General features: G+C 43.5%; 1 protein-coding gene across 1 annotated transcript; it reads left to right on the forward strand.

Moving 5' to 3' along the window:
- On the forward strand, positions 1-26066 carry LOC146196817 (cytochrome P450 3A41-like). Its single transcript, XM_084596409.1, has 12 exons — positions 1-49; positions 829-925; positions 4611-4730; positions 6233-6321; positions 7178-7323; positions 8555-8670; positions 9112-9202; positions 13562-13719; positions 20196-20284; positions 22196-22333; positions 23716-23878; positions 25653-26066. Exons 2-12 carry the CDS (start codon positions 857-859, stop codon positions 25734-25736), a joined length of 1263 nt encoding a protein of 420 aa, XP_084452535.1. The 5' UTR covers positions 1-49; positions 829-856; the 3' UTR covers positions 25737-26066.
- Positions 26067-26421: the final 355 nt, after the last annotated feature.

Genomic DNA, 26421 nt, shown 5'->3' on the forward strand with positions numbered 1-26421 from the left:
TAAATGAGGTGCTTCTCCGTTACTACAAACGCTATGGTCGTGTTTATGGGTAAGTGTACCACACCCTAACATTCGTACATTTCATAGATAACTAATATCAGTGTGTCATTGCCACTCGTGCACTTCAGAAACATGAGGTCACTTTTCACTGTCGAATGCTCTGTGAGAGAAGCTTTTTGTTTCTTAAGTATATTGCGAATTTATTCGGTTAGAGTTAATCATTTTAGAAACACAGGGACTTTTTATGGCGGCAACTTCCTTTGCGACTTAAGCATATGATATCCTACTTAAATGCACTACTTGCTACTTTGAACAGATCCTGACTTTTAAGTTGCTACTACTGAATCGCTGAGGAATGCGTTGAATTCGACATCCTGCAAAAGGCCTCCTACCATAACGGGCAAGAAATTACAGTCAGCGTGGTATCAAGAAACAAGAAACTTTTGGCAGTCACGACTTATTCACAGAATTTCGCCTCAAAATTCTCTCAACAAAAATATGTTATAAAATAGGCCACAATCAAATCAAATCAAATCAAATCAAATCCGCGCGGCGAAAAAGGAAATAACCAGGATTTGATCCATTATGCTTCCACAAATAGTATCGATTATATTGGTAAACACTGGAGAGTGTGTGCATGCAAGATTTCAGATAGGGTTTCTGTTTGACAGTAACTTGTTCATTATGTTTCAAAACTGTGATTCAATAAGTTATATAGTATCAGTCAGTACGAACCTGTATTGCAATAAATTCCACTTTATCTAAGAGCAAAACAGCGGAATTAGTTTTTGTTCAGTAATCTTTAACTAGGGATTACCCTTCCGACAGCTCGTACCAAGGTCCGGCGCCGAGCCTTATGGTGGGAGACGCCGAGATACTGCGAGAAGTTCTCGTCACGCAATTCCGGAACTTTTCCGACCGATCGGTGAGTGTTTCAACTCTATTTATAAGCCCACAATTTAATAAGGCGTCTGTGATGATTTACCTTCTGTTACTTCGTAGGTCCTTATTAACTATATTTCTTGCGGGTGCTGTTCGATTTTTTTATGTATTGTAACAGTGTTTGTTAAAAAGTGTGTTGAGTCTTAATGTGGCTTTTTCCGCTATGAAAAAGAAAAAAGTAGCTGGACCCCCTGCCAAGGATCGACCCCTCCTTGCGTGCCCTTTTAATTTAAAGAATGAAATTTCAAAGAACCTCCACGCCATACACATCGGGCATCGCATCTCGTCTTAGGGACAAGCCTTCTTCTTATGTATCTAACAGGAATTCTTCAAAGATCATTTCAGTGCCAGTGAAGCAGCCCTAATAAAAGATGTGTACTGCTGACAAACGATCTCCTCTGGGGACATGGTTTCACTTTCTTATACTTGTATCGATAGAAAATCAAACTGATCCTAGGAAGGAATTCTGATTAAGGAGCACGTTACACATGAAAAAAACCTGCACGCGTCTTGAAGAAAAATGCGGAGTAAAATTTTGTTCAAATTTCCGTAAAACAGAAAGCTACCTTAATGTCCGGGATTATTCTTTGCAAGCCGTAATCGCTGTAATAGGATAGCTGAAGTGGTTTGGGTCATTGGAAGCGTTTTCGCGGTTAACCAACAGCGACATCAACAGACCAGTGCTGTCGGCTGTGTGGCTAGGAAAAAACGCGAGACTGGTCGCACAGCCTGTAGTGTGCGTTCAGGCGTCGTGCGGGTAAGACTGGGACGGGAGCTCTGTGCCGCATGAGGCCTATTGACGTGCATTCTCTTGCTTGGTGAGCTATTTACATTATTGCGTCAATGAAAGCCTTCATTCCTTATTACTATAATTTTCTATTCGAGGAAGGAGCAAGCTAAAAAATGAAAAACTGATTCTTTGAGCAAGGAAAGAAAAAAAAAAAACGGATTTCTGACTGAACAAGTAGTTTCTTCCCCCAACTCCTTTTTTTTTTTTTTTTTCATACTTCTGAGCTAACAATTGCTTCTCTCGAAGATTAAATGCGTTGAAATAAGCATAGGCCTCCTCTAGACTAACTAAAGGACGGTTAACCATTAGTCAGCTACGAATAATTCCTGGACGCCGCTGTCGTTTGGAGCCGTGTACCTTTAGCTTCCTGCAGCCGACGCACTGATTGGGTGCAAACTTTCACAAAACGAAGTGGGCCTAAATAATTGAGGGATTAGGTCTGGGCCGAGACGATCGCGTTTCGACGAAATGAAAACACAAAAGGTGTCCCTAGCAATGCAATCACAAACAACCTCAAAGAACCCTAGGTGTTTTAAATTAACTCGGAGTTCTCCACTACGGCACCACAAGAGCCTATACGGTATGCCTTTTTTAACGACTTGAAGCAACTCAGGTTATAAGGAATACTGTTGCGGAGGGTTCCGAAGTAATTTAAAGCATTTGGGGTTTTTTGAAGGCGCCCTAAAAGGTTATAATGGTCACGTTCTAATGAGATAGCGGTGTACAGATGGTCGTGTGATTATTCAAGTTAAATTTAAAAGGTCTGCGGTGACAGCATACTTTACAAATATCTTTTTTGTTTTTAGTTCTTCTTCACATTCGCTCGCAATCGACTAGCGCGAATCCTCACCACGTCTTCGTACCCCCTTCTTTTTCACATCAAACTGGACTTGTTAGTGAACCCTCTCTCATTGAACCAAGTGCGCGGGCGACCTTGATCCCGGATAGTATTTTTTTTTTTTTCCCTTAAGAGTCGCAGTATGCTGAGGTGAGGTTGGATAGGAGGAGGTTTATATTCGATCGTCGATATGTCCAATGTTAGTGAAACTAGTTTAAATATTCTTGCTTTGTGGAGACCACAGAAGGGATATCAACTGTGGCTCTTGCGCGTTTTATAACCTTAGTCAACATCTCTTCATGGTCCTTTTAACGCGCACTAGCATCGCACAGCGCGCGGGCTTTAAACATGGGACCTCGTTTCAGCAGCCGACCTTCTAACCACCCCTGTGCCACTTCAGGGCGTTCCCTCATCCCTCCAGGAATGAGGGAACATGCGAAGCCATTGCGGTAGCGATTGGCTGCTGCGTCACTTTACTACGGCAAATCACTTTTCCGACAGGCACCTTGCGCATGCAGTAGGAAGCCCGCAAGTTTTCGGTGGTGATAACGGAAGCTACGGTACCACAGAGGATTTTGTTACACACCCCGACAGACTGTAACTATGCCGCTGTTACAGAGTGGAAAAAAAAATGTAATTACACCTGCAGATCAAAACGGTGTTGTGAGTAGTATGGCTTAATAGTAGGGCTTCAAGAATATTTACGTACGTTGAAATACCTACTTTAACGGAGGAAACAAATATTCTAAGGAGCAATTGATTTCGAATATGATGACTGCACCTCTCAGCGGGGCGACGGCGGCTGAATAGAAAGCTAGATAAATATTTCCTCGAATTTTGGCTGCAGCAACGCACTCTTGAAAAGCATGAGGGGACTGAGACATGATTCATAAGCATCCAGGACGTCAGTATCCTATTTAGGCTTTTCCGTAGCAAGCCACATCGCATTGGCCAACCTTCCATGAGGCATGACAATGTGCAAGTACCATCGTGAGACTTCGTTTGCTGCGATAGCTTTAATAGGCTAGCGGAATGGACTTGAGTGTAATCCTAATGGAGCATCCGCCGAGCTTAGACGAAAAACACCGTCAGAGTGCAGTTGTATCTAGGAATTTTTCTTGGCAGCCGGGTACGGAATCCCGTATCTCTCGCTGTAAGCGATCACCCTGTGTTTTACAGCCCCTCTCAAGCGCTGTCCATTTCATGTCTTCGTCTTCATCGATTTCTATTCGTGCTCAGTGGACACAGACACGCTGCTATTACACTGCTACCTTAAGATACGCTAAGCGGCCCCAAAATGTTTTATAGTGTGCCTCCGCTAAGCTTCCCAGTCATGGATTTCGCCTACTTTTGCCCGAAGTCTAACCTTGAAAGCCTAGCTTCAAACCGAAACCGAAAGGGACCGTTACGTACTCTTGCAAATACTTCGAATTTGACCAACTTCCTAAATGTGCTGCAGGTTTTAGAACGTTAACTCTACTCCTCCAATGCACAAGCATCAAGATCAATAGTGGTTGTTGTGGTTGTTATTGTTTAGCAAATAACATAAATTGCACAAATCCACACAAAAGGATCGGACAAGAATTGGACAGCGCAATTGTTTCTTTGAATTCTCGCGCTTTACAGCAAACATCTTCCTCTTCATTGTCGGGCCCAGGCACGACAGCACTATATGCTTTCGCCGCAGCTAGTCACGCCTCGTGTAAAGCTGCAACACATTCTCGCGCTGCCTAGTAAACATCGTCGTCATCAAGTTCCAACTGCAAAGCTATCTCGCGCTGTGCTTTCAATGTCGTCGACTTCATAAAGTTCCATCTGCTCCGCTTCTACACTTGACCTAGGTAAATACGAAGTTGGAAATGTAACTAGAAATGTTAAGCTTTCCATGAGCGAGGGCAGCTCTCGTATAAGAATGAAAGCAATTGGTCCCATGTGTGAAAAACCATGTAGAAATTGTGAAGCTAACAGGCAAAAATAAAAATAAAAAGAGCAATGCTGGTTAATACCACTCCTGTATAATGGCTTTTCTCACTTCTGCAGGAGAGCCAGCGTTTCGGAAGTGACATCTGGCAGAAGTCCATTTTTAATCTCTCAGGCGACGAGTGGAAGAAATCAAGGAGCATATTTACACCGGCGCTGACAGCCACGAGGCTAAGAACGGTAAGCGCCTTATGAGGGAAAATTTCTCCAATGAAACAGCAGTGAAATCTGCATGGCCAATGTTTCCTTTTACCGTTCGGATGAAGTTTCGTTAAGCTGAAGGATTTTGCATGCGTGGACTCATTCTGTATGTAATATTTTTTCGCCTCTTATATTGTTCTATGTATTAGAGGTTTGGTTTAATATTCAAATAGATGGTCGCTACTGAAGAGAAAATCAGCGTTGGCGCAATGGCAGCTGGAAAAAGCAAGAAATTGACCGATAGTTGTCATATGATAAAAACTTGCGAGATAACGCAAGGAGGCTTTGCATAAATTTCGAACTGGTATAATGTGCGGCAAAGCAATTATCGCAGCAGGACGGAAATAAATTCTAAGATTTCAGTTTGATATTTGGAAACCAGGAATGAAATGCTTGCTTAAAATCATCAGTGACGATAACGACGATAAAGAATAGCGCAAAATACTTGAATTTCGTTCACCTGTATTGAACCTCAAGCCGCTTCTCCCATGGTGTCCAAATAACTTCACTTGGTATTAAAGCGAGCCTTGCTTTCCCGTCAGACGAAATTCCCCTCAACGAACGTTGTTGTTGAGGCCGACCAGTGGTCCCACAAATATGGCGTCGCCAGCACCGTCATCGGACCCCACCGTAACCGACGAATGCCTATGTTTTACCCAACCCGAGAAGGCCTAGCGCCACCTCCTTCTACGAGCTCCTACTCGCCACTAGCTCGAACGGCATAACTGCCACCCATTGATGAGGCTTCAGTTTCCACATTTGTAGCATCAAAATTGTGACGATGTAGTCAGATTGTTCCGGGTAATATCACACAATTTCCAGTTGCGCACAGCACTCTTCTTCAGTGAACTTAGATGCTAGCGCGCGACAGACATTCCAACCAACAGCACATAAATTCAAGTTCCAGGCTCTGAACCTGGTCAGGTCAAGTACGCACCTTTTTTTCGGGGTCCTTTAGTTTCTGTATAAGGAAACTAAGAATAAACTTCAAATGAAAACGAAAATAAAAAAAAAATTAAAATTGGTTTTAAAGAAATGTAGCCATATTCGCCTCACTTATAGGTGGAAACTGAGCCGCACCTTGATGAAAATGAGGCGCGTAAAAGGAGTAAGAAAGACGGAAAGGTCAAGGTGCCATAGTGGAGGGCTGCGAAATAATTCAGGCCACCTGAGAATCTCTAACACGCACAGGTATCGCAAAGCACAGGAAGGCTGTTTGCATTTCACTGTGATCCAAAACGCGGCCGCCGTGGCCAGGTTTGAACCCGGGTGCTCTGGGATGCTCTGGCTCAGCAGCTGAGCGTCCTCTGAGCCGCCGCGGGGGTGACAAAAGTCATGCTTTCGCCTTCATAGCACGAAAGCACCAATTAGTGCTCTCTGTATTCTCGTTCACTGGGAAATGCGTCTCTTATTACCGCATTCTTACGCAGCGAAAGACAATTAAATGAGCTTTTAATTGTCTAAAAGAGCGCCCATTTCAGATCGTGATGAAGGTCAAAACCATCGCCGAGAAACTGACCACTCGCATCGTTGACGCAGCCAACAAACACGAGCCTGTGAACTTCGGCGAGTAAGTATCGGTGCTGGCCTGCTTTTTCGCCACGTACTGCTTAAACTGAAAAACAGGAAGGTCGCATTCATCGTTTTCTGCATTACTATGAATAGTAATTAGCAATTAACAATAGTTCAGACAGTAAGTAAATGGGTTATTGTACTTCGTGGATAAAGAAGCCATCCTTTGGATTTCAGGGGTTTACGGAGCTTCTCCCAAACGCAAACCCCTGGAAAAGCCGAGCGCCAGGCCGGGGGACGCTTGTCCCCATTTTTACCGGTGGGTGTCCGGCGGTGGGTTCCGAACTAACCACCTCCCGCAGCCGAGACGGGCGCTCTAACCACTAGGCCACGGCTGCGGTTAGAGCCCATCTTAGTTTAACGTATCGTTGGCTCTGGTGATCGTCTTCTAGCGTGGACCCTACAACAAGCGGTAGCTTTTCTAAGACTCATGTTTGTAAAACAAGACATATTAAGTTTTGTGCTTCGTTCTTATGAAGTAATTTAGGAGGTAACTGTGAGGCCAGGACTCATAGCTATAGCAAAATGATGTGTTAAGCCGGACCACAGTAACCAAAGTCACTGTGCGGTGCAAAAAAAGGTTGAAGAGTGAATGGGTCAATGATGCGCCACGTGCTGTCTCGGGTACAAATCGGCAAAACTCTGCTCAGGAGCGGTTTCTGAACGCAGTGTAGAGGCATTATATGTGTCGTTATGAAGACAAATTGAGCCAATTGAAGTGTCCTTCGAAAAACAATATTGGTCTCTTTTAACGATATTCACAGTTCTTCAGGAAACCAAATTCGTAGCATGGACAGAAGAGGTGGCGTGTAAAAAAAAAAAAAAAAAAAGTTTTCTTTTTTTTTTTTTTGCAGATTGATCAGCTACACGGCTCTCGATACTACAGCTGCTTTGAATTACAGTATTGAATTAGACAGCAAGAATGACCCCAATCATCCACTTATTAGATGTCTTGAGGGCATATACGTGAACACGGCAGGATGGAAAGCTCTGATGCTGTGTGAGTACTCGCTGAATTCCTCTCGGGGAAGTACCACTTTCACGGTTTCAATATTTGATTTATGTGGGAATCAACTATTGAAACACTGAATTGAAGCCATTAAAGCTTTCAATTCACAATTGTTGTATCGCAAGGTAATTTGAACCACGTACGTAATGCATAGAGTGATCGCTCCAAAATTATATACTTGTAACAGCAATTTTGAAACTGGGCAACCTTTAAGTTTGTACTTTAATATTTTCCCGTCCTTGAGACGTTGAGTGCGTCATTGTTCTGTAAGAAAATTGAACAGATGTCAATATTGCGACGGCCTAATAAAAGGAATATATTGTATCCGCCAGTATGGCAAATTCTAATCAATAACGAACAAGCCAATTAAGACTATTAGACGCACAGAAGTGCAGTAAAATCTAAAGGAACAGTTGGATTAAAGAATGTAAGTCGCATGCTTTCATATTAATTACTTCAGTGTGCAGAGATTGATGCAACCTTCGCTGCCGCGAATTTCCGCCTTAAGTCCCCTTTGTTGAATTTTGCATGTATGTTTGAATAGCATACAAATATATGCTTAGATCACTGTACAGGTATTTCGTAGTTTTTGGGATAAAGCTTAATCTCTACAGTGTTTTGAAGAATTGTCTTATACCGAATTTCAGCAATGGAAACTGTATAACTGATTTTAAGAGGGCACCTCCAGCAAGAATGTCTCAGACAAGCACATGCGAGCAATTTCTTTCAAAACTTCGTATTGCTTGCAACCTTGTGGACAATGAAGTTTTGCAAATGCGTGTTCAGCAAGTAAGGGCGGAGTTACGAGGTTCTTGGTATGGAATACATATGAAATAAACCTATGGGCATTGACGCAACTGAGACCGTTGGCTTCTTTAGATGGATTTATTGAAAGGAAAAGGCAGAGAGGTTGGCCCGAATAATTCAAATCTGGCCTGCTACTCTGCACTGGGGAAGGGGAAGGAGAGAAGAAAGAAGGTCATGATGGGTGACGATGTGGGAGAAGGCTTCTTTGATTTGTATGGGTGTTTCTTGGTATTTCTTGCTTTCCTTTTATCACTTGGTTTTCTTGTTTTCATTGGCGCTTTGATTTTAAAGACTTCTCGTTTCCTTCATATCAAATATATATGAAGCTTGAAATAAAATAGAATGGTCTGAACAAGAGTTTCCACCAAAGAGAAACAAATAACGAAGATTCTACTTTTTGGTTTTATTGCTGCAGTCCTCATGCCAAGAGTGTACAAGGCATTGCAGCCTGATTATCCAACGAAAGCGAGCACAGATGTGTTCAGAGCATTTGTTTCACATTTGATAGAAGAAAGGGAGTCCAAAAATAAGGTAGGTGATTTCAGGTTGTTTATGCACAATAAATTATTACTGTGTGACTTTAAGGAGCTGAGCACTTCAAAGAAGGACGAGCAGTTTTTGAGTTCAGACACTATCCGGATTTTTCGGCCCTTAAGCATAAAATAAGAAGGAAAGAATTTATGGCAACAAACGCAATTTGTACAGATTTCAGCCAGCGCACGAGGAAGAAGAGGGCATAAAGCTCACGCAGCACTTCAGCCGTCGTTACTGTAGAGATAAATGCTGGCATTTCCTTCATTAAACATTGAGTGTCGTCGTGAACACAGCATGGCGCATGCATATTTGATATTTATTGCTTGCTTACAACAGCTTACAGGGGTAGGAGAATTTCTGCAGAGTACCGAACCACTTGTTAGGTAAATTGTTAACTTCGGCCTATCACGTGCTCCGCATTTCGCTCACTCTTTTCAGGAAGAAGACGACTTCCTTCAAGTATTCATGAATGCAGATTATGACTGGGAGCGAGCTGGAGAACCCAAATCTGAGAATGCTGAAAGAAAGAGTGAGATCAGACACTTAATTATTCGTCTATTCTCTTTGACCGACCTTCACTGTCAAAAACACTTTGTGCCATATAGCACTGTTTTTTTAACGCTCCCTTCGCGTTATTTTATTCATTATTATCATATTTAGAAACATTTTACTTTCGGCTAGTATACGGAGAGAGGCATTTGGTTTGCATCGAAAGTAACTTCGTTGATGAAGATGAGTGTGACTATTAGACAATCATCAGCCGAATTATGCCAACTGCAGGGCGAATGCCTCTCCCATATTTCTCCAATTAACACGGTTCTGTGCTAGCTGCATCCACTTGACCCCTGCGAACTTCTTAACCTCATCTGCCCACCTAACTTTCTGTAGCCCTCTGCTGCGCTTTCCTTCCCTCGAAATCCAATTTGTTATCCTAAGCATGCATCGGTTACCCTCTCTTCGCACTACATGCCCTGCCCATGTCCATTTCTTCTTCTTATTTCCACTAGAATGTCATTGACTCGAGTTATTTCCCTGACCCACTCTGCACGCCTCATATCTCTTAACGCAGAACGTGGATAAAACGTGAATAGAACGTGTAGAACGTAAATAAAACTTATGGAATGCCTGAATACTCTCAAATTTGGGGCGATATAAATGCTGCATGGACAATACGCACTGTTTCTTAGTAACGGCCCTAATTATTTGCTCCTCAGTATTCCCATTGGCAGTGTCAATTCCTGCTAATAAACAGCTGAGGAAAGTAGCAGAGCTAACTGGTAGTGGTATGCAAGAGTGCTGTTTAGTGACGCTAAATATTAGTCTTAATTAAAAAAAATATGCCGCAATGCATTGTCTGGCAGCTGTCAACTCCATGGTACGCGAGACGATTACATGTGCTGGCGCAGTGGACGAATGTTCCTCCGTGTTTCGCCGATTGACATTGAGGTTTCGCTTTATATAGAACAATTCCTGGCTTGCTAATCCAATTGTCAAAAACCGTCATTTAAGTTTCAGAACCCCTGCAGGTTTATTGTGACCAAGGAACTCATGGGGGTTCTGAAACATCAACTGTTATGTAACAATTGGTCAGCGCCTTAGGAGTTGTCAGACGGTAGTATGTAAAACCCCGTATTAGATCTCACCTTACATTATAACGGCGATTTCTGCTGGTCGGTTGGAGCTGGGCGCCCGAATCAGGACAGAGTGATCTAAGCATCTACAGAGCGAATCAGCCTTGGTCTACCAGCGGAACATGCATAGTGCACGGCAGAAATAATGCCGAACCGCTTCCGCAAGTTATCCTAGCTCCAAAATTCGTTGCGATTGATAAAAAGGCGCGGGGGCGCAGTAATCGGCAACTTGCTTTCGTGCGCTTTTAACGCAGTACATGTTTTTAATACATGCACTACGATATATGCGCACCAAAAAAACAACGGGGATTCCGAGTGATGTCTACCGATATTTCTTAAATTACTATAAAACAGTCTAAAAAATCCCGCAATCTCCGGAAGTGACGACAACGCCAATTACAACTTCCGACGAGTTTCGGCTCTGGTCGGCAAATTGAGCTATACGTCTCTTTTTTACTCTTAACAACCAGCGGAATATACGCAATCTAGCCTGATTGACCAGGGGAATTCGAAATCGCCATCGCGGAATAAGAACTGCTCTGGCGCGACGGTTCCAGCCGCTTTGATGTGCAGGCGGATGTGCCGGCATGGTTATGCTTTACTCGTGTATGAAAGGCATTTAACCCCCCAGCCTGACTGATATCCCATGCCATACTAAAAAAACAACAACAACAAAGCTGCTCCGTCGTGCAGGGCACCCACCACTCGCAGCTTGTGACGGGAATGGTGGCGGTTCGATTTGGCTTTGCCACCTTTTCTTTTTTTGCCCATTATGAGCACTTACATTTTCTTTCTATCCCGTTTAAACTCAATAATTTAAATAAACTGCTGAAGGCAGAATAACTGCGTCATTTCTGCTGCTCGAAATGAAATGAAAAAATTCGTTGAGGTTACTTAAATCTCTTTTAAGTGATGTGAGGCGAAATCCATTCCCGCGACTCTTTGCACTCCTTTGTCGTTTCTTCACGCGTTTACTTTTTTTTTTGCTCTTTTTTTATCGTTTTCTCTCTCTCTTTTTTTGTTTTTACTCATTTATTTTCCTGTTTTAGTTGTTTGTCTCTTCTTTTACTATATTTACTGTTTTTCGCTTTTACTATTTTTTCCCTCTTTTACTCTTGAGTGACTGCTTGCGATGGTGTAACGCAGTGACGAGGCCTGACATAAAGCTTTGCAAAGTTTTTGCACATGTTTTGCGCAAATTTGACATAATTTGCACAATTTCGACGTCCGTGGCTGTTTTGATGCCGGCACACTATATTTATTTATTTATACATGCTGCAATCCGTGGAGGGGTTTTAGAAGGGTGGGAATACATAAAGAATACCATTGATGAGACGGAGATAAATAAAAAAATACCGTAGGTTTCAAGAGCACGAAACAAGATAACATCAAGCCCAGTAACACATGTCTTGACAAGAACCTACAGAGGACCTACAGATGGCATTCAAATAATTTCAAGATGGCTGAAGAACTTGACCGCTGCTCAGTAGATTCCACTCAGTGACATTTCTTGGGAAAAATTAGTACTTAAAAATGTTATTATTTGTGCGAAAAGGGGTTTTTGTGCGATTATGACGCTGTCTTGTGGCATATCCTGATGAAAATGATATTAAGTTTGCAAAATCTACTTTGCAATGTTCGTTAATTTTTTAATACAGAAATTGACGCGACACTCGATATATGTTAACTAATGAAACTAAAAACGTGCTCTTGTTCGTACGCTTGCAGATGCTTTCCAGAAGGTATTACATACGAAGCGAACGGCTTTTTTTGCACACCTTCAATTTTATTGATATTAGTTTTCGTGTACGGGTCCCAGATGATGGCAGCATAATCGAGTATTGGAACTACGATGGGTTTATTTGCAAGTAGCCGAACTCTAGGAGTGAAAAGTTTAAGTGTCCTTCGAAAAAAAAAATAATATTGTGTTAGCATTACCTATAGCTTAATCTACAGGCATATTCCGGTTAAGTTTATTCCTTGTGTAAATACTTATGATGAGAAACTTCTTTTCTTATGTTTTTTTTTTGTAGCAGTACTGAAATTATATAGTTACTTTTTTCGAGTTAGTTTCATATATAGATTTCTCAAAATTTACATGCATTTCCCAACTGTTTCACCAAGCAATTACTTTACTGAATGCATTATTTAAAACTATTTAGTCCGTAGCACATTAAATGTCAGAGTAAAGAACGCAGTCATCAGCATAAATTTAATTTTAACAGGTATGTCTTGCACAATATCATTAATATATTATACATACAAAAAGGGTCCAATAACTGAGCCTGGGGAACGCCGGAGTCAGCCTAAGCTGCATTAGAGTGTTCGTTACTGAATACAATGAATTGATGGCGATCGTGAATGTAGGCAGATATCCATTGCACGAGCTGAAATTTTGGAGCAATGTATCCAATCAAAACAATGGTCTTTTTGTGAGAAACCTTGTCGAATGCTTTGTACAAGTCCATGAATAAGCATTTGTTTGTTTACCGTTATTTATGATGTGGCAAAACCGTGCACGGGTTTTACTAATTGTGTGCATGTGTCTTATTTATTTTTCCTCAAAGGTCCCATTCGGGACATTACATGAGGGGTCTTCTCCTGAATCTACGTTGAAATTTAGTCACCCCGTTATGCTTCTAAATATTCTGAAATCTGTTTATGTATAATATCGGCGTCCTTGGCTATTCGGACGTCTTAGGGATATTATTTTACTCATTTGTTTTCCTCTTTTAGCCTTTAGTGGCTATTTTCGATGTTGTAACCCAATGCCAAAGCCTGCCATTAAAGCTTTGCAACGCTAGTGCGCGTTTTTTGCATTAGTTCTATTTCCGTGAGTGTTTCGACGTCTGCTGAATATACCGACGTCCTTGGCTATTTTGACGCCGATTTGACTTTTGGCTCCAATTAATTAACTACTGATTCTATACGAACGAAGTTTTGCACAAAGACATTTTTTTTACCCCTAAACGTGCACAACCATTATTTTGCTCGTCATTGAATTCATTTCTAGACAATAATGACACCCTCGTCGGACTCACAAATCTTGTTCGCGTACTCTTTAGCCTATGAAGGCCTTAAACGTTTTTCTTGCGAATGTTAAAGGCGCGTAGAAATGTTGTTTATAAGGGCTTGTTTTAATTGGAAAGTGAGATAATGGGTGTGACGTGTTTAAGAGTAATCATGTAGCTGATCAAAGGATGCATGCGTAGTTCTTGTTATACGGTTGTAATACGTTTTGCAAAATTTCTTTGCAGAAATGTCGCTGGACGAGATAGCAGCCCAGGGCATAGCGTTCTTCGTCGGCGGTGTTGAAAGCGTCTCGATAGCCCTTGCATTTTCCACTTACTACCTGGCTCTTCACCCGGAATGCCAAGACCGTGTGATTGCCGAAGTAGATGCGGCATTATCAAAGGTACCTTTGAGTCATCCCGCTGCTCTTTCGCGCAAACATTATTTAGCAAAGAACATAGAGCTGACGCAAACCGTCCTTTCAGGCTATGGGATATGTAAACTAAATATTTGAGTGAAAGAAAGGAGATCCTAAACTATATATATTGTTACGTACTGAGTACGTAACCAGGCTTTTATTCTAAGCTGCAGAAACCGAGCGTACAAGCTTCCGCTTCTTCCTCATTTCTTCCACCTTTTTTTCCTCCTATTCACTCCCCCCCCCCCCCCCCCCCTCTTTTCACAAAGCCCCTAGGGCGAGTGAAACAGGCTGTTTGGGATGAAACGTTTCGGGCCGAGCGGCACGGACCACTTGTGTCTTTCGTGAGCATCGCCCGCTTTGAGTGCGGCATGATATGGGATAGTTCAGGTCACTCAGACGCTCCAACATAACAAAAGAGCCAGTATAGTGGTACTGGAGCTTCTGGGATAGCCCAGGCTTATGCAGCGGCATCCACTGACACACTAAATCACCAGGTGCATAGCAGACAGGCGGGCGTCGGTTGTCGTAACGTTCCTTGGAGCGATCCTGGCTGTTAATAATGCGGAGACGAATAAGGCGGCGAGCTTCTTCAGCTCGGCAACGAGTAGCGGCGACAGAAAGGTCGTCGTGGAAGGTGAAAGGTAGGAGAGTATCTAGGCAGCTGCGGGGAACGCGAGCTTAGAGGAGGTAGAACGGACTGTAGACAGTCGCCTCATGTTGCGCGGTATTATATGCGCACGTGATAAAAGGGAAGATGTCATCCTTGTTCTTATGGTGTTAATCGACGTACATTGCCAGCATAGTGGAGAGTGCGTTTGGTGCGTTCAATGAGGTCGTTTGTTTGAAAATGATACAGCGTTAAATGATGGAAATCACATGCACAGAGGCGAAGACGTTCTTCAATAACATCAGCAATAAACTGCCGTCCGAGGTCACTGATTAGAACTCGAGGTGGACCGTGTCGAAGAGCGAGAAACCGCAGAAGTTTGGACACTTCGGAAGTAGTGGCTGACGGTGCTGCAGCTGTCTCTGAATATCGAGTGATGTGGTCGACACACACAGTGATCCATCGGTTACCGTTGGAAGGCCATGGAAAATGGCCTAAGAGGTCGATGCCCACTTGCTCGAAAGGTGCGGTCGGAGGTGCGACAGGATGTAGCGACCCCGGCAAGCGCGATGTAGGGAGCTTGTAACGCTGGCACTGGACACAACTGGCTACATAGCGTTGAATGGCTTGACGCATTTTTGGCCAGTAAAATATTACCTGCGTCCTGTGAAGGGTCCGGGCAAAACCCAAGTGAACAGAAGTGGCGTCATCGTGCATTGTTTCAAGAATTAGAATTCGGAGATTTTCGGGAGCGACGAGAAGACAACGCGCAACTCTGGGGGTGAAATTCCGCTTATAAAGTAAGCCATCGCGAACACAAAAACGGCCATCCCGTTACGAGCAGCTTCAAAGAGCGTTCCCAAAGTCATGTCATTGCGCTGTTCATTCCGGAACTGGTGAAGATCAGGAAACGGTAGTGATATAGGCGCGAGGTAGTCTTCAAAGCTTACGCCATTGCAACGTCGGGAGCGGCAAGAGCGAGAGGCAGTCAGCGTCGGCGTGTTGACGCCCGCTCTTGTACACCACAGTGAAGTTGAACTCTTGTAGGCGCAAAGCCCATCACGTGAGACGGCCGCAGGGATCACGAAGGCTTACATCTGTGGGTCGTCCATATTCAGGGTAAATTTGAGAAACTGAGAAAGGAGGAAAGGACAAGACACACTGGAAGAAGGTACGAATCACGGCCGCGGCTGGTTTCGTTCGCTCAAACTATGTTTGAGAGCACCACAATCGCGGCAATGAATGCGCTATAATAGTCATGTGTTTCTTTTTTCTTTTTTTCTATTTTACCCTGAAGAAGGACGGTCCACCATCCAAAACTCTCGATAAAATAAAACAGGACATTTAGGAAAGTTGTGTGATATCCTGAATATATATATATATATATATATATATATATATAGAGAGAGAGAGAGAGACAGCCTCTCTTTCCTAGCATTCAACAGATCCCTCATGGCCGTCTTTCTTCTCCTCCTCGTTTTTTTTTTTTTTTGTTAGTGGTCTTTCTTTCCTGCGTCTGTATAATTTTTCAAACCTTTAAAACTGAAACACAAGCAATGTAACCACAGTCTTGAAAAAGACCGGACCCCGGTCGAAACGTCGACGAAGAATAAATGAAGTGTTAATGATCTTCGCTATTTATTTCTTCTGCAGCCAAGAACGTCTTTTTCGCAAGCCTATATATATATATATATATATATATATATATAGGAGTAAACGATTTTTTTTTCCGAGAAAACTATGCCATATCTCACAAAACTAAGGTTCTTTTCTTTGTGTGAAGACCTTTGCCCACCAAATATAAGAATTTCATTGCAACCCAAAAATGGTCATGTGTGAGCGCGCGCGTGTGTGTCAGCTTTTCGTTGCCTTCTTCTCTCTTCGACGTAACGAGGCAATCCAGCGGCTCGTGGTGTCTCCTTAAAACTCATTATATTTGACAACCCGAGAGTACAGGGGTAGCTGGGGTTCGCACTGTTCAGCGAACGTCGCCAACTGATTGACCACTACTCACTTCAACAACCACCGCTACCCAACCCCCACATTTCTGATTTCTTGTTATCCTTCCTCTTTTACTTGTGCACTGTAAAGAGAGGGAGAGGGGGAATTCTAGCTCTCTGTCTTTGGAGGAACACACATCGCTGAATACGTAGAAAGGACGAAAAGCAAGTCAGCTTCCGTTGATTAAGGGCAAGAAATGCAAGAAAATGAAAAGGGAGGACACCGTAGCGGTGATGGAGAGCCGACGAATGTTACATGCGCGTGGTGCTTCCACAAAGACGACATTAAAAGCAGGGCAAGCTTCTTTCGGAAGAAGGCAGAAATTGACAAAAAGTTAAGAACGACAACATAAAAAAAAACACAAAAAGCAAGAACGAACTCGAAGAAAGATAACGTGAGCGTGCATACCACACCTGGCCGCTCCCCAGCTGTGCAGGTGTTCAAAATCGTTGATATAAGAGTTATGTGTTTTATACCCGGTTGTTCCACCCCGCGACGCGCCAATGATCGGTACAGTGGTAGCGTGCCGCCGCGGCATAGAATGAGCGTTCGGCCAGTGTTCCAAAACCAGATCATGCATCCGGGCATTCTCGCGGCAAGTCTTTCCCGCGCATATTCCATGTGAAGGTGTTTGCAGTAGGACAGGGAACTTGCCTGAGGGAAAGAGAGAGAGAGAGAAGGGGGGGGGGGGTGTAAAGGAGCTAAGAAACGAACAGTGGAGCTTGTGTGAAAAGGGGAATATTCTTAGGAGTGGACATATGGAGATAATTATCTCATCTTTTAGTTAGGTAGGCCTTTGGGAAAGGAAAAATCATCCAAGGTTTCATTAATTACATGGATCAGTGTCTGAAATTTGTGTATTAAGTACAATTCCCTTTGTTCACTTTGTCGACTTGTCTAGAAACCCTACTGAAGGAGGATGACCCGAATGCTTTCGAAAGTATGGTGTGGAAGGCACAGGTGCTTAGAAAAAGGGAGATTTGGCAGTGTGTGAACGTGGACCTTGTGGTTATTGAAGCTAAACGTCAATGGTGTTTCCGTCTGGCCAATGTATTCCAGGCCGCACACACCGCAGCGTAGTGTGTACCCCACAGTGACACTGTCGCAGTTCAATGTTTCTTTAATCTGAATAGTGAAATCCAAGAAGTTACCTCTTGCAATGTTTGCCGCCTGCACATGGCAGAAAATGTTACAGCGTTGTTTTCCGCATGGTTGACAATCGGGTTTAGTAATAGTATTGGCGGTAGCTTTAGATTTTGCCTATACTGTCCTTTAAGTTTCTGGCTGTTTGAAATGGGAGACAAGTGACTGCTTTGCTGGATAATATTGAAAAGTTTCGATAGGTCCATCGGCTATTATTAACCTGTAGCATGTTTTAGGAATGAGTAAAAACGAAGTTTATTGTCCTGTCGCTCTCCTGTGATTTTTGGAAACTGATTATTTTATTTCTAGCTTACCCAATAGCTACATCGACAATGGAGGGGGGGGGGGGGGGGTAGAAGATTTGCCTTTACTTGCTCCGCATGGCGGTCAAAGTCCATGGGTTCACAGCAGATCCCCGGAATCTATGGGCCTGCGAGTAAGGTAGGCTAGTTTTACAGTGGTGTGGGTGGGTGCTTTTGAAATATATGTATTGATGGCGGTCGGTAGATTTCCGGAATAGAGTTGTTTAAAGCAGGATGCCTTTTTTTTCTGTATTTTAACGTCCAAGAAGTTAATTAGGGATTTAGAAATGCTGTGTGTGAATGATATGGATCGGTGAAATGAGCTTTAATTTTATATAAATGTTAACAGGCTGGCTTCGTGGTGGGGCCAAATTAGGAATATATCATCCAAAAAACGCTTTTAGAGAGGGGTTTCAAAGACTGAGTGTCCAGGAATTGCGTTTCGAGGGCCGCTATGAATATATTCGTGTAGGCCGGTACCATCTTTGTTCCCATCACTTGAAGGTAGTGCCTTCCCTCAAATTCATAGTTATCGTGAGTAAGCACTAGGCTAAGAATAGTGGAGAGGATTTCCTCATTCAGGTGCACGTCTTTAGGCATGCATTCACTGTCGCGCGTATGCCGTCTGAATGGGGGATATTTGTGTATAAAGATGTTACGTCCATTGTGACTAAACAGCTTTCCTCCGGAATTTCTCGGTTGGACACTCCCCTGCGGGAATGAATTGTGTCCTTAATGTAGGCCGGTATAGTTGGTATAAAATAATATTTGCATATTGTCTCGTTTAGTGAGTGGCAAGTTGCTCTCTGGGCGAGATTCTTTGGTTAGTTGGCACTTGGGCGTTCCGCCAAGGCCTTGTTGAGAGGCATGCACCTGAAAGTTTCTCCAGTGCCAGTTACTTGCTGTTGGCTTGCTCTCCTTGCGCGGTATCAGATCGTTCTCCTCGATCTGGAACTTCTCTCGTGAGGCATCCACAGTGGTGACAGAGATTAAAGAAGCTGCACCGCAATACTTGTTGCTGCTGCCACCGCTTCCAATGGAAGCACCGTGCTGTGCACAGCTTCCCTGCGTGCACCTGTAGGTGTGGGCTCGTTCTTTCCCGACGAACTGATGACGTTTCTACTCGGCCTTCACATCTAGCACACTGACATTGGCAGCAGTGAGTTTTTTTTTCTCCTGGAATCACTTCATATTCAACCTCCTGCCCTTTCCGGATGCGGCGAAGTTTACGCGAGTGTTGTAACGTGGTGCGGTGGACAAAAATGTCCTCGCTAGTGTCAGTACGGTGGATGAAGCCGTAGCCGCCGATTACGTTAAACCACTTCACTGTTCCACTCACCCGCCCTCAGGAAACAGAGGCTTCCTTCGCGTGCTGTACCGCTTCCTGTTGGTGTTGCATGCGGTTAGCCTCACCTTCAGGATGCTTGTTCACGGGTGGGCTAGGGGCGGTATGGCATGTGCGGAGCTGCACTTCGCCGTTTTGAATGGATAGAGCCATGCATGGGCGGGCAGCAGGCTGAGGTGCTGCTGATGTCCCGGCGGCAACAAGAACCCCGCGGCGATCGGCAATGTCATGCAAGGCGGCCGCTCGGTAGACAAAGATGGACAGGCTGTCGGTGTACAGTTTATTGTTCAAGGTTTGGCCAGCACGGGAACAATGTGCTCGTTCGGAAGCCTGGGTCGCTACTGACTTCGGATGCTCCGGAGGACTTCTATAAATTTCAACTAACCTGAGAAAATGTATGCTGTTTTCTGTACAAGCAGTCATTGAAAATTATTTATCTGCTCTCAATGAAATATGATAGGCCGCTAGGCTTAGCGGCGCTGGCTTGGTCTGTCCCGAATCCCTGGTTACGCGCGGGCATCGCTGGTTCTGCTCTGGCGCTTCATTGCACTTGGTAACCTTTTAGAATTTCATTATATAATAAGTATGCTTGAAACCCTGAAGAATTATATAACTTAGATTCTGTATTCGTCAGTGGAGGTGTAATGCCCCGCTTGACCAGAAGTAACTATTTGCCTTGTTATATCGCGACTGCTAAAAGAAAAACAAAGCTAATCTAGAAGTTCCCCTACAACGTTAACGAAATCAGAAATACTTTGAGCATTAAGCTTTTAAAAAGATTACCACTGCTCAGTAAGTATCAATAAAATTGCAGCTGACTGGAAGCGAACTGAGGCACGGCCGTAGTCTTCTCCCTGGCGTTTCAACGCAAACAGTAGTGTACAAACTGGGCCGCTTAATGTTAGTTGTATATTGCACTTCCAAATGTTAGAAAGGAATCTTCAGGCATACATTTGCGTCATGCAATACACGTCAATGCAAATAAATCAAACGTTGACGTGCATTTTCTTACCGACAAGACCATTAACACAAGCGGCTAAGTTGATGATTTCTCTTCCAGGGTGGCATAACGTACGACGCTCTGCAAGAAATGCCTTACCTCGAGGCTTGCATCAAAGAAGCGATGCGCGTTTCCACGCCCGACTCGATGTGAGAATCGCATCAATTCTATATCACATGTGTTTTTGCGGGCTTGGTGAAGCAAATGTGCGACGATGGCGCAATGTCCTGCCTTGTATTGAAAGAGCCTCGCATCTGATTCAACAAGTGCGAGATGAAGGCACCGTTTTGAGATTTTGTCTTTAGTATGATGCAGCTCTTTTTCTTTTTTGCTGTTGTCCACGTACCAGCGAAAAAAATTGTATATTTTGTGGTAACTGGGCTTTGACTGCTCGTTTTACAACAAGAGATATGCTTTGTATATGGCTTTCATGGCCATCAACATAAGTAGGGGCAGGCTTGTTGCTTGTGACCGATCCTCGAGGTGCCACCCTCGCCCATAGTGGCGGAAGTGAAACATGCTGAAAATGTGTTATCGTTGGTTCACGTTGAACGTGATCGATAGGGCGAGAGAAAGGTGTGCGAGAGCCTTTTATTGCGAAAGCAATACTGCTCGCAGTTTGAGCCATCAGCGTGGCCCGGTGGTGACCACCAAGCTGGCAGGAGCTGCCAACTTGGGTCTCTCGTTTCACATGGGACGGTTATGTCAGAATCAGCCTACCAGGACCCTGCCATTCACGTTACTCCTAGAGCCAATAAGGCACGTTCTTACGGCTTGGTTAAAGAGGGGCTTTATATGTGGGCTGGCAGGAGCTGCCAACTTGGGTCACTCGTTTCACATGGGACGGTTCTGTCAGAATCAGCCTGCCAGGACCTTAGCATTTCGTTACCCCTCTAGGCCACTAAGGCACATTCATACGGCTTGATTAAAGCGGGGCTTTATGTGTAGGCTGGGGAAGAAGAAGAAGAAGAAGAAGAATTAGAAGAATGCTTGGTCACCCGCAGCTATTGCTTTCGCTCAATATTCGGTTCAGAAGCATTGAACTCTTCAAATTTTTTCTTACGCTACCTACGGTTTTAAAAATCCGAGAGCACTGTGGAATCTACAGTGCAAAATGCGAAAGCCTAACGTTGCTGGTGCACACGGTGCATCACGTTTGTTCTCATTATCATTATCAGCTGAACTCACCGCTATTATCATTGCTAATGTCATAATTGTCATTATCATTAATTGCAGAGTCATTGTGATTGCTACGATTATCCTCATGGTAGACAAAGAGAATTATCATGTGCGTTTCACGATCCTGGTGCAGGGTGTATATGCTGCGCAGGATCGACCTCCTGCCTGGTTACCCTTACTTGATGCATGTATATGTATCCAGAAATTTTTATGTGTGGCCAAAAGAGCTTGATGCTGGTGTGACTGTGTAGGACAGGTTGCGGGATGTGACCTGGTTAAATCGGGCTTGAAGTACTTCCATGCAATAAAGAAAAAAAAATTGTGGGCGTGGCGCAGTTGGCTAAAGCACTCAGCTGGGGATCCAACGAATGGAAGTTCAATTTCTGGTGGAGACAGGATTTATTTATTTAGTTTTCACTATCTTCCTCACGGTAGACTGGCCAATGACGTCGCCAGGGGATACGGTCGAAATCTCACAGTATCCATCGGAATCTCGCGAAGAAGTGTGGCACTTGTCGTGGCTCGACGGACAGGATCATGGCCGCGACTGTGAGCCATCATAAAGAATTTCTCCTTAAAACTGCCAGAAACAACGTCTTCACAAGTCATTAGGCGAAAAATTAAAGTTGTAATGAAAGCCTCGTTATGACATATAAAGCAAAGAAGCCAACAGTCGGCGAGGCAAAACAAAGCGTCGGGGATTTTTTTTCTTGTTTTGCTTTTCCGAACCGTTTATTCTCGACCGCTAAAGAGTTCAAGGAGTTTTCCTTTTTTTTCCTTTCGAGTCATAGTTAAATGCTTTGTGAGAACAATCGCGAATCGAATAAATATAAAATTTTTGATCATTTCTGCCCACTTTGTTCTCAATTTATTTCGTGCAGAATGTTGCGGTTGTGCACTGAAGAAACGATGGTCGCTGGCATCCAGTTCAAGCCAGGGATGTGTGTGGACATACCCTTGGTGTGCATTCACCACGACCCCGAATACTTCCCCGACCCGGAGAAGTACAACCCAGAGAGGTATGTATGTCTAAGTGTTGCTGCAAGGACTACGTGTAAGATATACGCATCATGACAGGACAGACAAAATACTTGCTCCTTGCCTTGTGGCTGTTCAGCGCCGCAGTACAGGTAGTGCTGCGGCGCATTACTCTGCCGTCCTCTGGGCTGATGAGTTCTTTGCCAACACAGACTGACTAGCCGGAGGACACATTGCGTACTTAACTAATCAATGAAGTGCATTTCCTTTCGGTCTGTGTTTAAGGCTACTTAATGTAGATATGTACTATATATACTTTACGGGTAAACAGTAGTTGCGGCCCTCGCATGACCTGCTGTATATTGGAGGCCCCTTTTCCTGGATTCGAACAGTTCTGCGTGGATACCACTGCTTAAGAGAAGGGTTCCCGAGTGTGGATTAGCTCACGCCCTTCTGAATAGGGAAACTATTGGAAATAAAACAAATCTGAAAGTAAATAAATGTGCGAGTATGTCAGGCGCTATATTTTAGCTAAATGCTAAGCTGACACATTCCGTGGCTATTATCAGGTCAGCGGTTTGGCATGTTTGGTGGGTTTGAACATATCCCCTTATGCTCTTAATACAGCTGCTCGAAGCCCATTCAACACTGAAGGGGTAGAAAACGGCGATAATTTTTTTTTTATTTTTCTTTAGCTCGTAATGACTTCTTGGAAATAGTGAGAACACCACCGTTTGCGATCTAATTATTTCAATGTATTTTCCGGCATATCCCAAGGTGGAGCAGATTTCAGCTAAAGGAATGAAGGAATGTAAGCTCTCAGTGGCCTATTCTAATGATCAATTAACGCATTTCCTGTGGTTGGTTGGTTGATTTGGTTGGTTTGTGGGGTTTAACGTCCCAAAGCGACTCAGGCTATGAGAGACGCCGTAGTGGAGGCCTCCGGAAATTTCTACCACCTGGGGTTCTTTAAAGTGCACTGACATCATACAGCACACGGGCGCGTTCCTTTTCGTCTAAATCGAAAAGCGGCCGCTTGGTTTCCTGGTTAAAAGGCACTGATGACTTTTTATCAATAGTTACCTCGTAATTTCTGCCTGACTATTTGGCTTTCTTAAGCAGTAAAAGTAAAAGCGATAACTCTACTTAAAGTGTTTTGGCATCATAGCTGACCCAAGCCATGAGTTCGCGGAGATAATTTGACAGTGCGCAGTTATGATGGACCTTGCGAAAGGGAAAGCGGGGAGAAAAGGGAGCGAGTTTCAGCGGATACAGTTCAAAATTCAAGATTTGAAAATTTCATATCTCAACCTATATTCCTTATAAGTATATAACGCGTAAGAAAGAGTCACAAGGTCTCGTATCATGCAGTTGCCAACAAATCTGTTACCTTTCGAGGCGTGTACGCAACTCTACTTGATAGGTTTCTGCCGGAGAACAAGGACAGCGTGCGGCCCTTCACATACATGCCTTTCGGTGCCGGTCCGCGGAGCTGCGTCGGCATGCGGCTCGGCATGTTGCAGGTCAAGACGACCCTGGTTTCACTTCTGCGCTACGTCAGGTTCGAGACCTGTCCGGAAACAATGGTAAGCGTTGGAGATTCAGCTACAGAAATAGTCTTAACGTTTCGAATCTCATCACTGCTGCCACAGCGTTCAGTGCAACAAAGCCTTAGGTCAAAATCAGTGCTGAAATAGGATGTGATTAAAGCTCTTCATTGGCATGTATCCTGAAGACACGGGGATTCCGTTCAGCCGCCGTAGCTGCTTCTCGCACAACCGGTACGAGTTGGTATTGGAAATTAGAACTCTCAGAACTCTTAGAGGTCCTAGAGACGTTTCCGTGGTGCCCATCACTTGTCGAAATTCGTAGCTGATGCTCGTGAACATCATCTTCTATCAAATGCCATGGTAGTATAGCAATTGTGTTTCCAGTTGAATGAAATTCTAATCTCTTTTAAATACACCCCAACCAGCCATGCTATGACCATGATCTATAGGCATGTCATGGCAGGTAACGAATAAAGCATGTGAAGAAAAATAGCCCGGCCTAAGCGAGGCTAAGCAGGTCATATATATATATATATATATATATATATATATATATATATATATATATATATATATATATATATATATATATATATATATATATATATATATATATATATATATATATATTTACAGACAAGTTACAAAAGCAAGGCAGCCTTCTTTACATAACTTTTTCTTGCCACTCAGACTTGCACACATTTGGTTACTTTGGGTTGGTCATAGAAAACCATGCCTTTTAGTTGGGCTTACTCTCTGCGTGCTCAATGAGGAGTAGTTATCCATCAGCATCTACCTGGCCGCCTCCACACCCTTACAGTGGAAAGAAAGCTTTCTGAAAAGCTTCTGAGCTTAAAAAATATCGCCATTTTCCGGGGATCGATTCAGGCACAATGCCTGGCTTGTGCCTAACTAAGCTAATTAGGACGTCTAGCAGATAGTAGGGCGGGGGCCTATTGATCAACAAATGCAAACAGCAAATACGTTTTGCTCAATTATTTTGGGGTCATCCCCTGAGGTAAGATTTCCATTAGCGACCATGACGTAGCACGTGACCGCCGTTATACTGCTACAACAAAAAATTACATCTTAGATTTTTGCTATGGTTACGTGAATTTGACAGAGTAGACTCGAATCACTTTGTAGGTGGAAAGTTTAAAAAAAAGGAGGAAGAAAGTAAACTAGTCACGCGTTTTCTTTTGAACGCTCACTCTTTGCCTCGAATAATCAACTCTACACGCACTTTGTCGAGTTCACTTTGTCGAGTTCATGTATACGAAGATGTGTGTTGGATGGTCATGTTGAATCCCATATGTGGTATGTCGAAGGTTGTATCCAGCTTTTGAATACGTTAGGACGGATCTCTGGTTGAGCCTAATTATTCGCTTTGCACTGCTTAAGAAGGCAGCTTGTGTACGGTGTCAAAAATTGCTGCCTATATCTTTAACGTCTTACCGAAGGTAACTAGCTGTGGCAGGATGCCAGGGGAATTTAAGGTTCATTTCAGGTTGGAATTTCGCTAAGGAACTTCGGTTTTTCATGGGGTATGCTGTCTCCTGCTATAAACAAACCGCCTCTCACCAGGAAACTTTTTTTCCCATTTCGCGCTCATGGATAAATATTGAATTACACATATATTATATCGCTGCGCATAGAACGAAGGAATGCTGCAAAATGTGCATAATAACAGTTCTATTTTATTAATACCAGTGAAACAATTACTTCCTTATTATGATGGTGCCTTACCTTACAACTAAACTGCTTTTACTGTATACTTCCACTTATGTGTTTATTTTTCTTCGTTTTTCAGGTTCCGCTGAAGTTTAAAGCCTGTCGCATTATTCCTGAGTTTGATGGTCCACTGGTTCTTCGGGCCGAAACACGTCTTCACTAGATGCACTAAGCCGCCATAATTATGCAGCTTTAGCATATAACGGCACATAAGCGGTTAAGGCGTTTTAATAATTGTAAATAGAAAAAAATCAAGAAATGAATAAAAAACTGGCGCCTGAAGTGGAATCGAAGATAATACAAATTTTCTGATTTTCTTGCCAGGAAAGAAATGCATAGAGGAACATTTTGTTTTGTTTTGGTTACTACCATTCTAACGTGTGCGCAGGAAGGACAGGCGACACCACAGATCCGCCTTCCTATCGTATACTCATGAGTCGTAGGCTTCATTCCCGGTTAATTAAAGGGACCATGAAATGGCTGGAAAGGCCACAGGTAAACGTGTTCGAGTTTGATTTGTACAAGTATAACTCCTCAGAACAGTACCAGTTATTTACTAATAACTAAAAACAAACAGCCTGTTTTTCGAAAATCGCGGCCCTATTGGTCCGAACGCAGTGGTGGGTTTTAAAACTGTTTTCCTTATATTTCAAGCGTTACAACTATGGTTGTGTCATGATGAGCACTGTACGGATAGGCCACCAGAGGCTACTTTTCGCTGCAGCCATCGCGGCCACGACGTCAACTACGACGTAACTACGAAAGTCAACAGCTCCTGCACTGCGTGAACTCCCGAGCTTAGTGACCCCGTTTCGCGTCGTTAATCGAGCGAATGGCGGCGTCTGTTG

This window comes from Amblyomma maculatum, chromosome 3 (assembly GCF_055883805.1).
Source record: "Amblyomma maculatum isolate TAMU_Amacu chromosome 3, ASM5588380v1, whole genome shotgun sequence".
NCBI lineage: Eukaryota > Metazoa > Arthropoda > Arachnida > Ixodida > Ixodidae > Amblyomma > Amblyomma maculatum.

Excerpts from the sequence above, each read along its gene's own strand:
- LOC146196817 (XM_084596409.1), top strand. The coding sequence starts at position 857 with ATGGTGGGAGACGCCGAGATACTGCGAGAAGTTCTCGTCACGCAATTC. Across the intron at positions 20,285-22,195 it reads GTTTCCACGCCCGACTCGAT|AATGTTGCGGTTGTGCACTG; the intron begins GTGAGAATCGCA and ends TATTTCGTGCAG. Across the intron at positions 22,334-23,715 it reads GAGAAGTACAACCCAGAGAG|GTTTCTGCCGGAGAACAAGG; the intron begins GTATGTATGTCT and ends TCTACTTGATAG.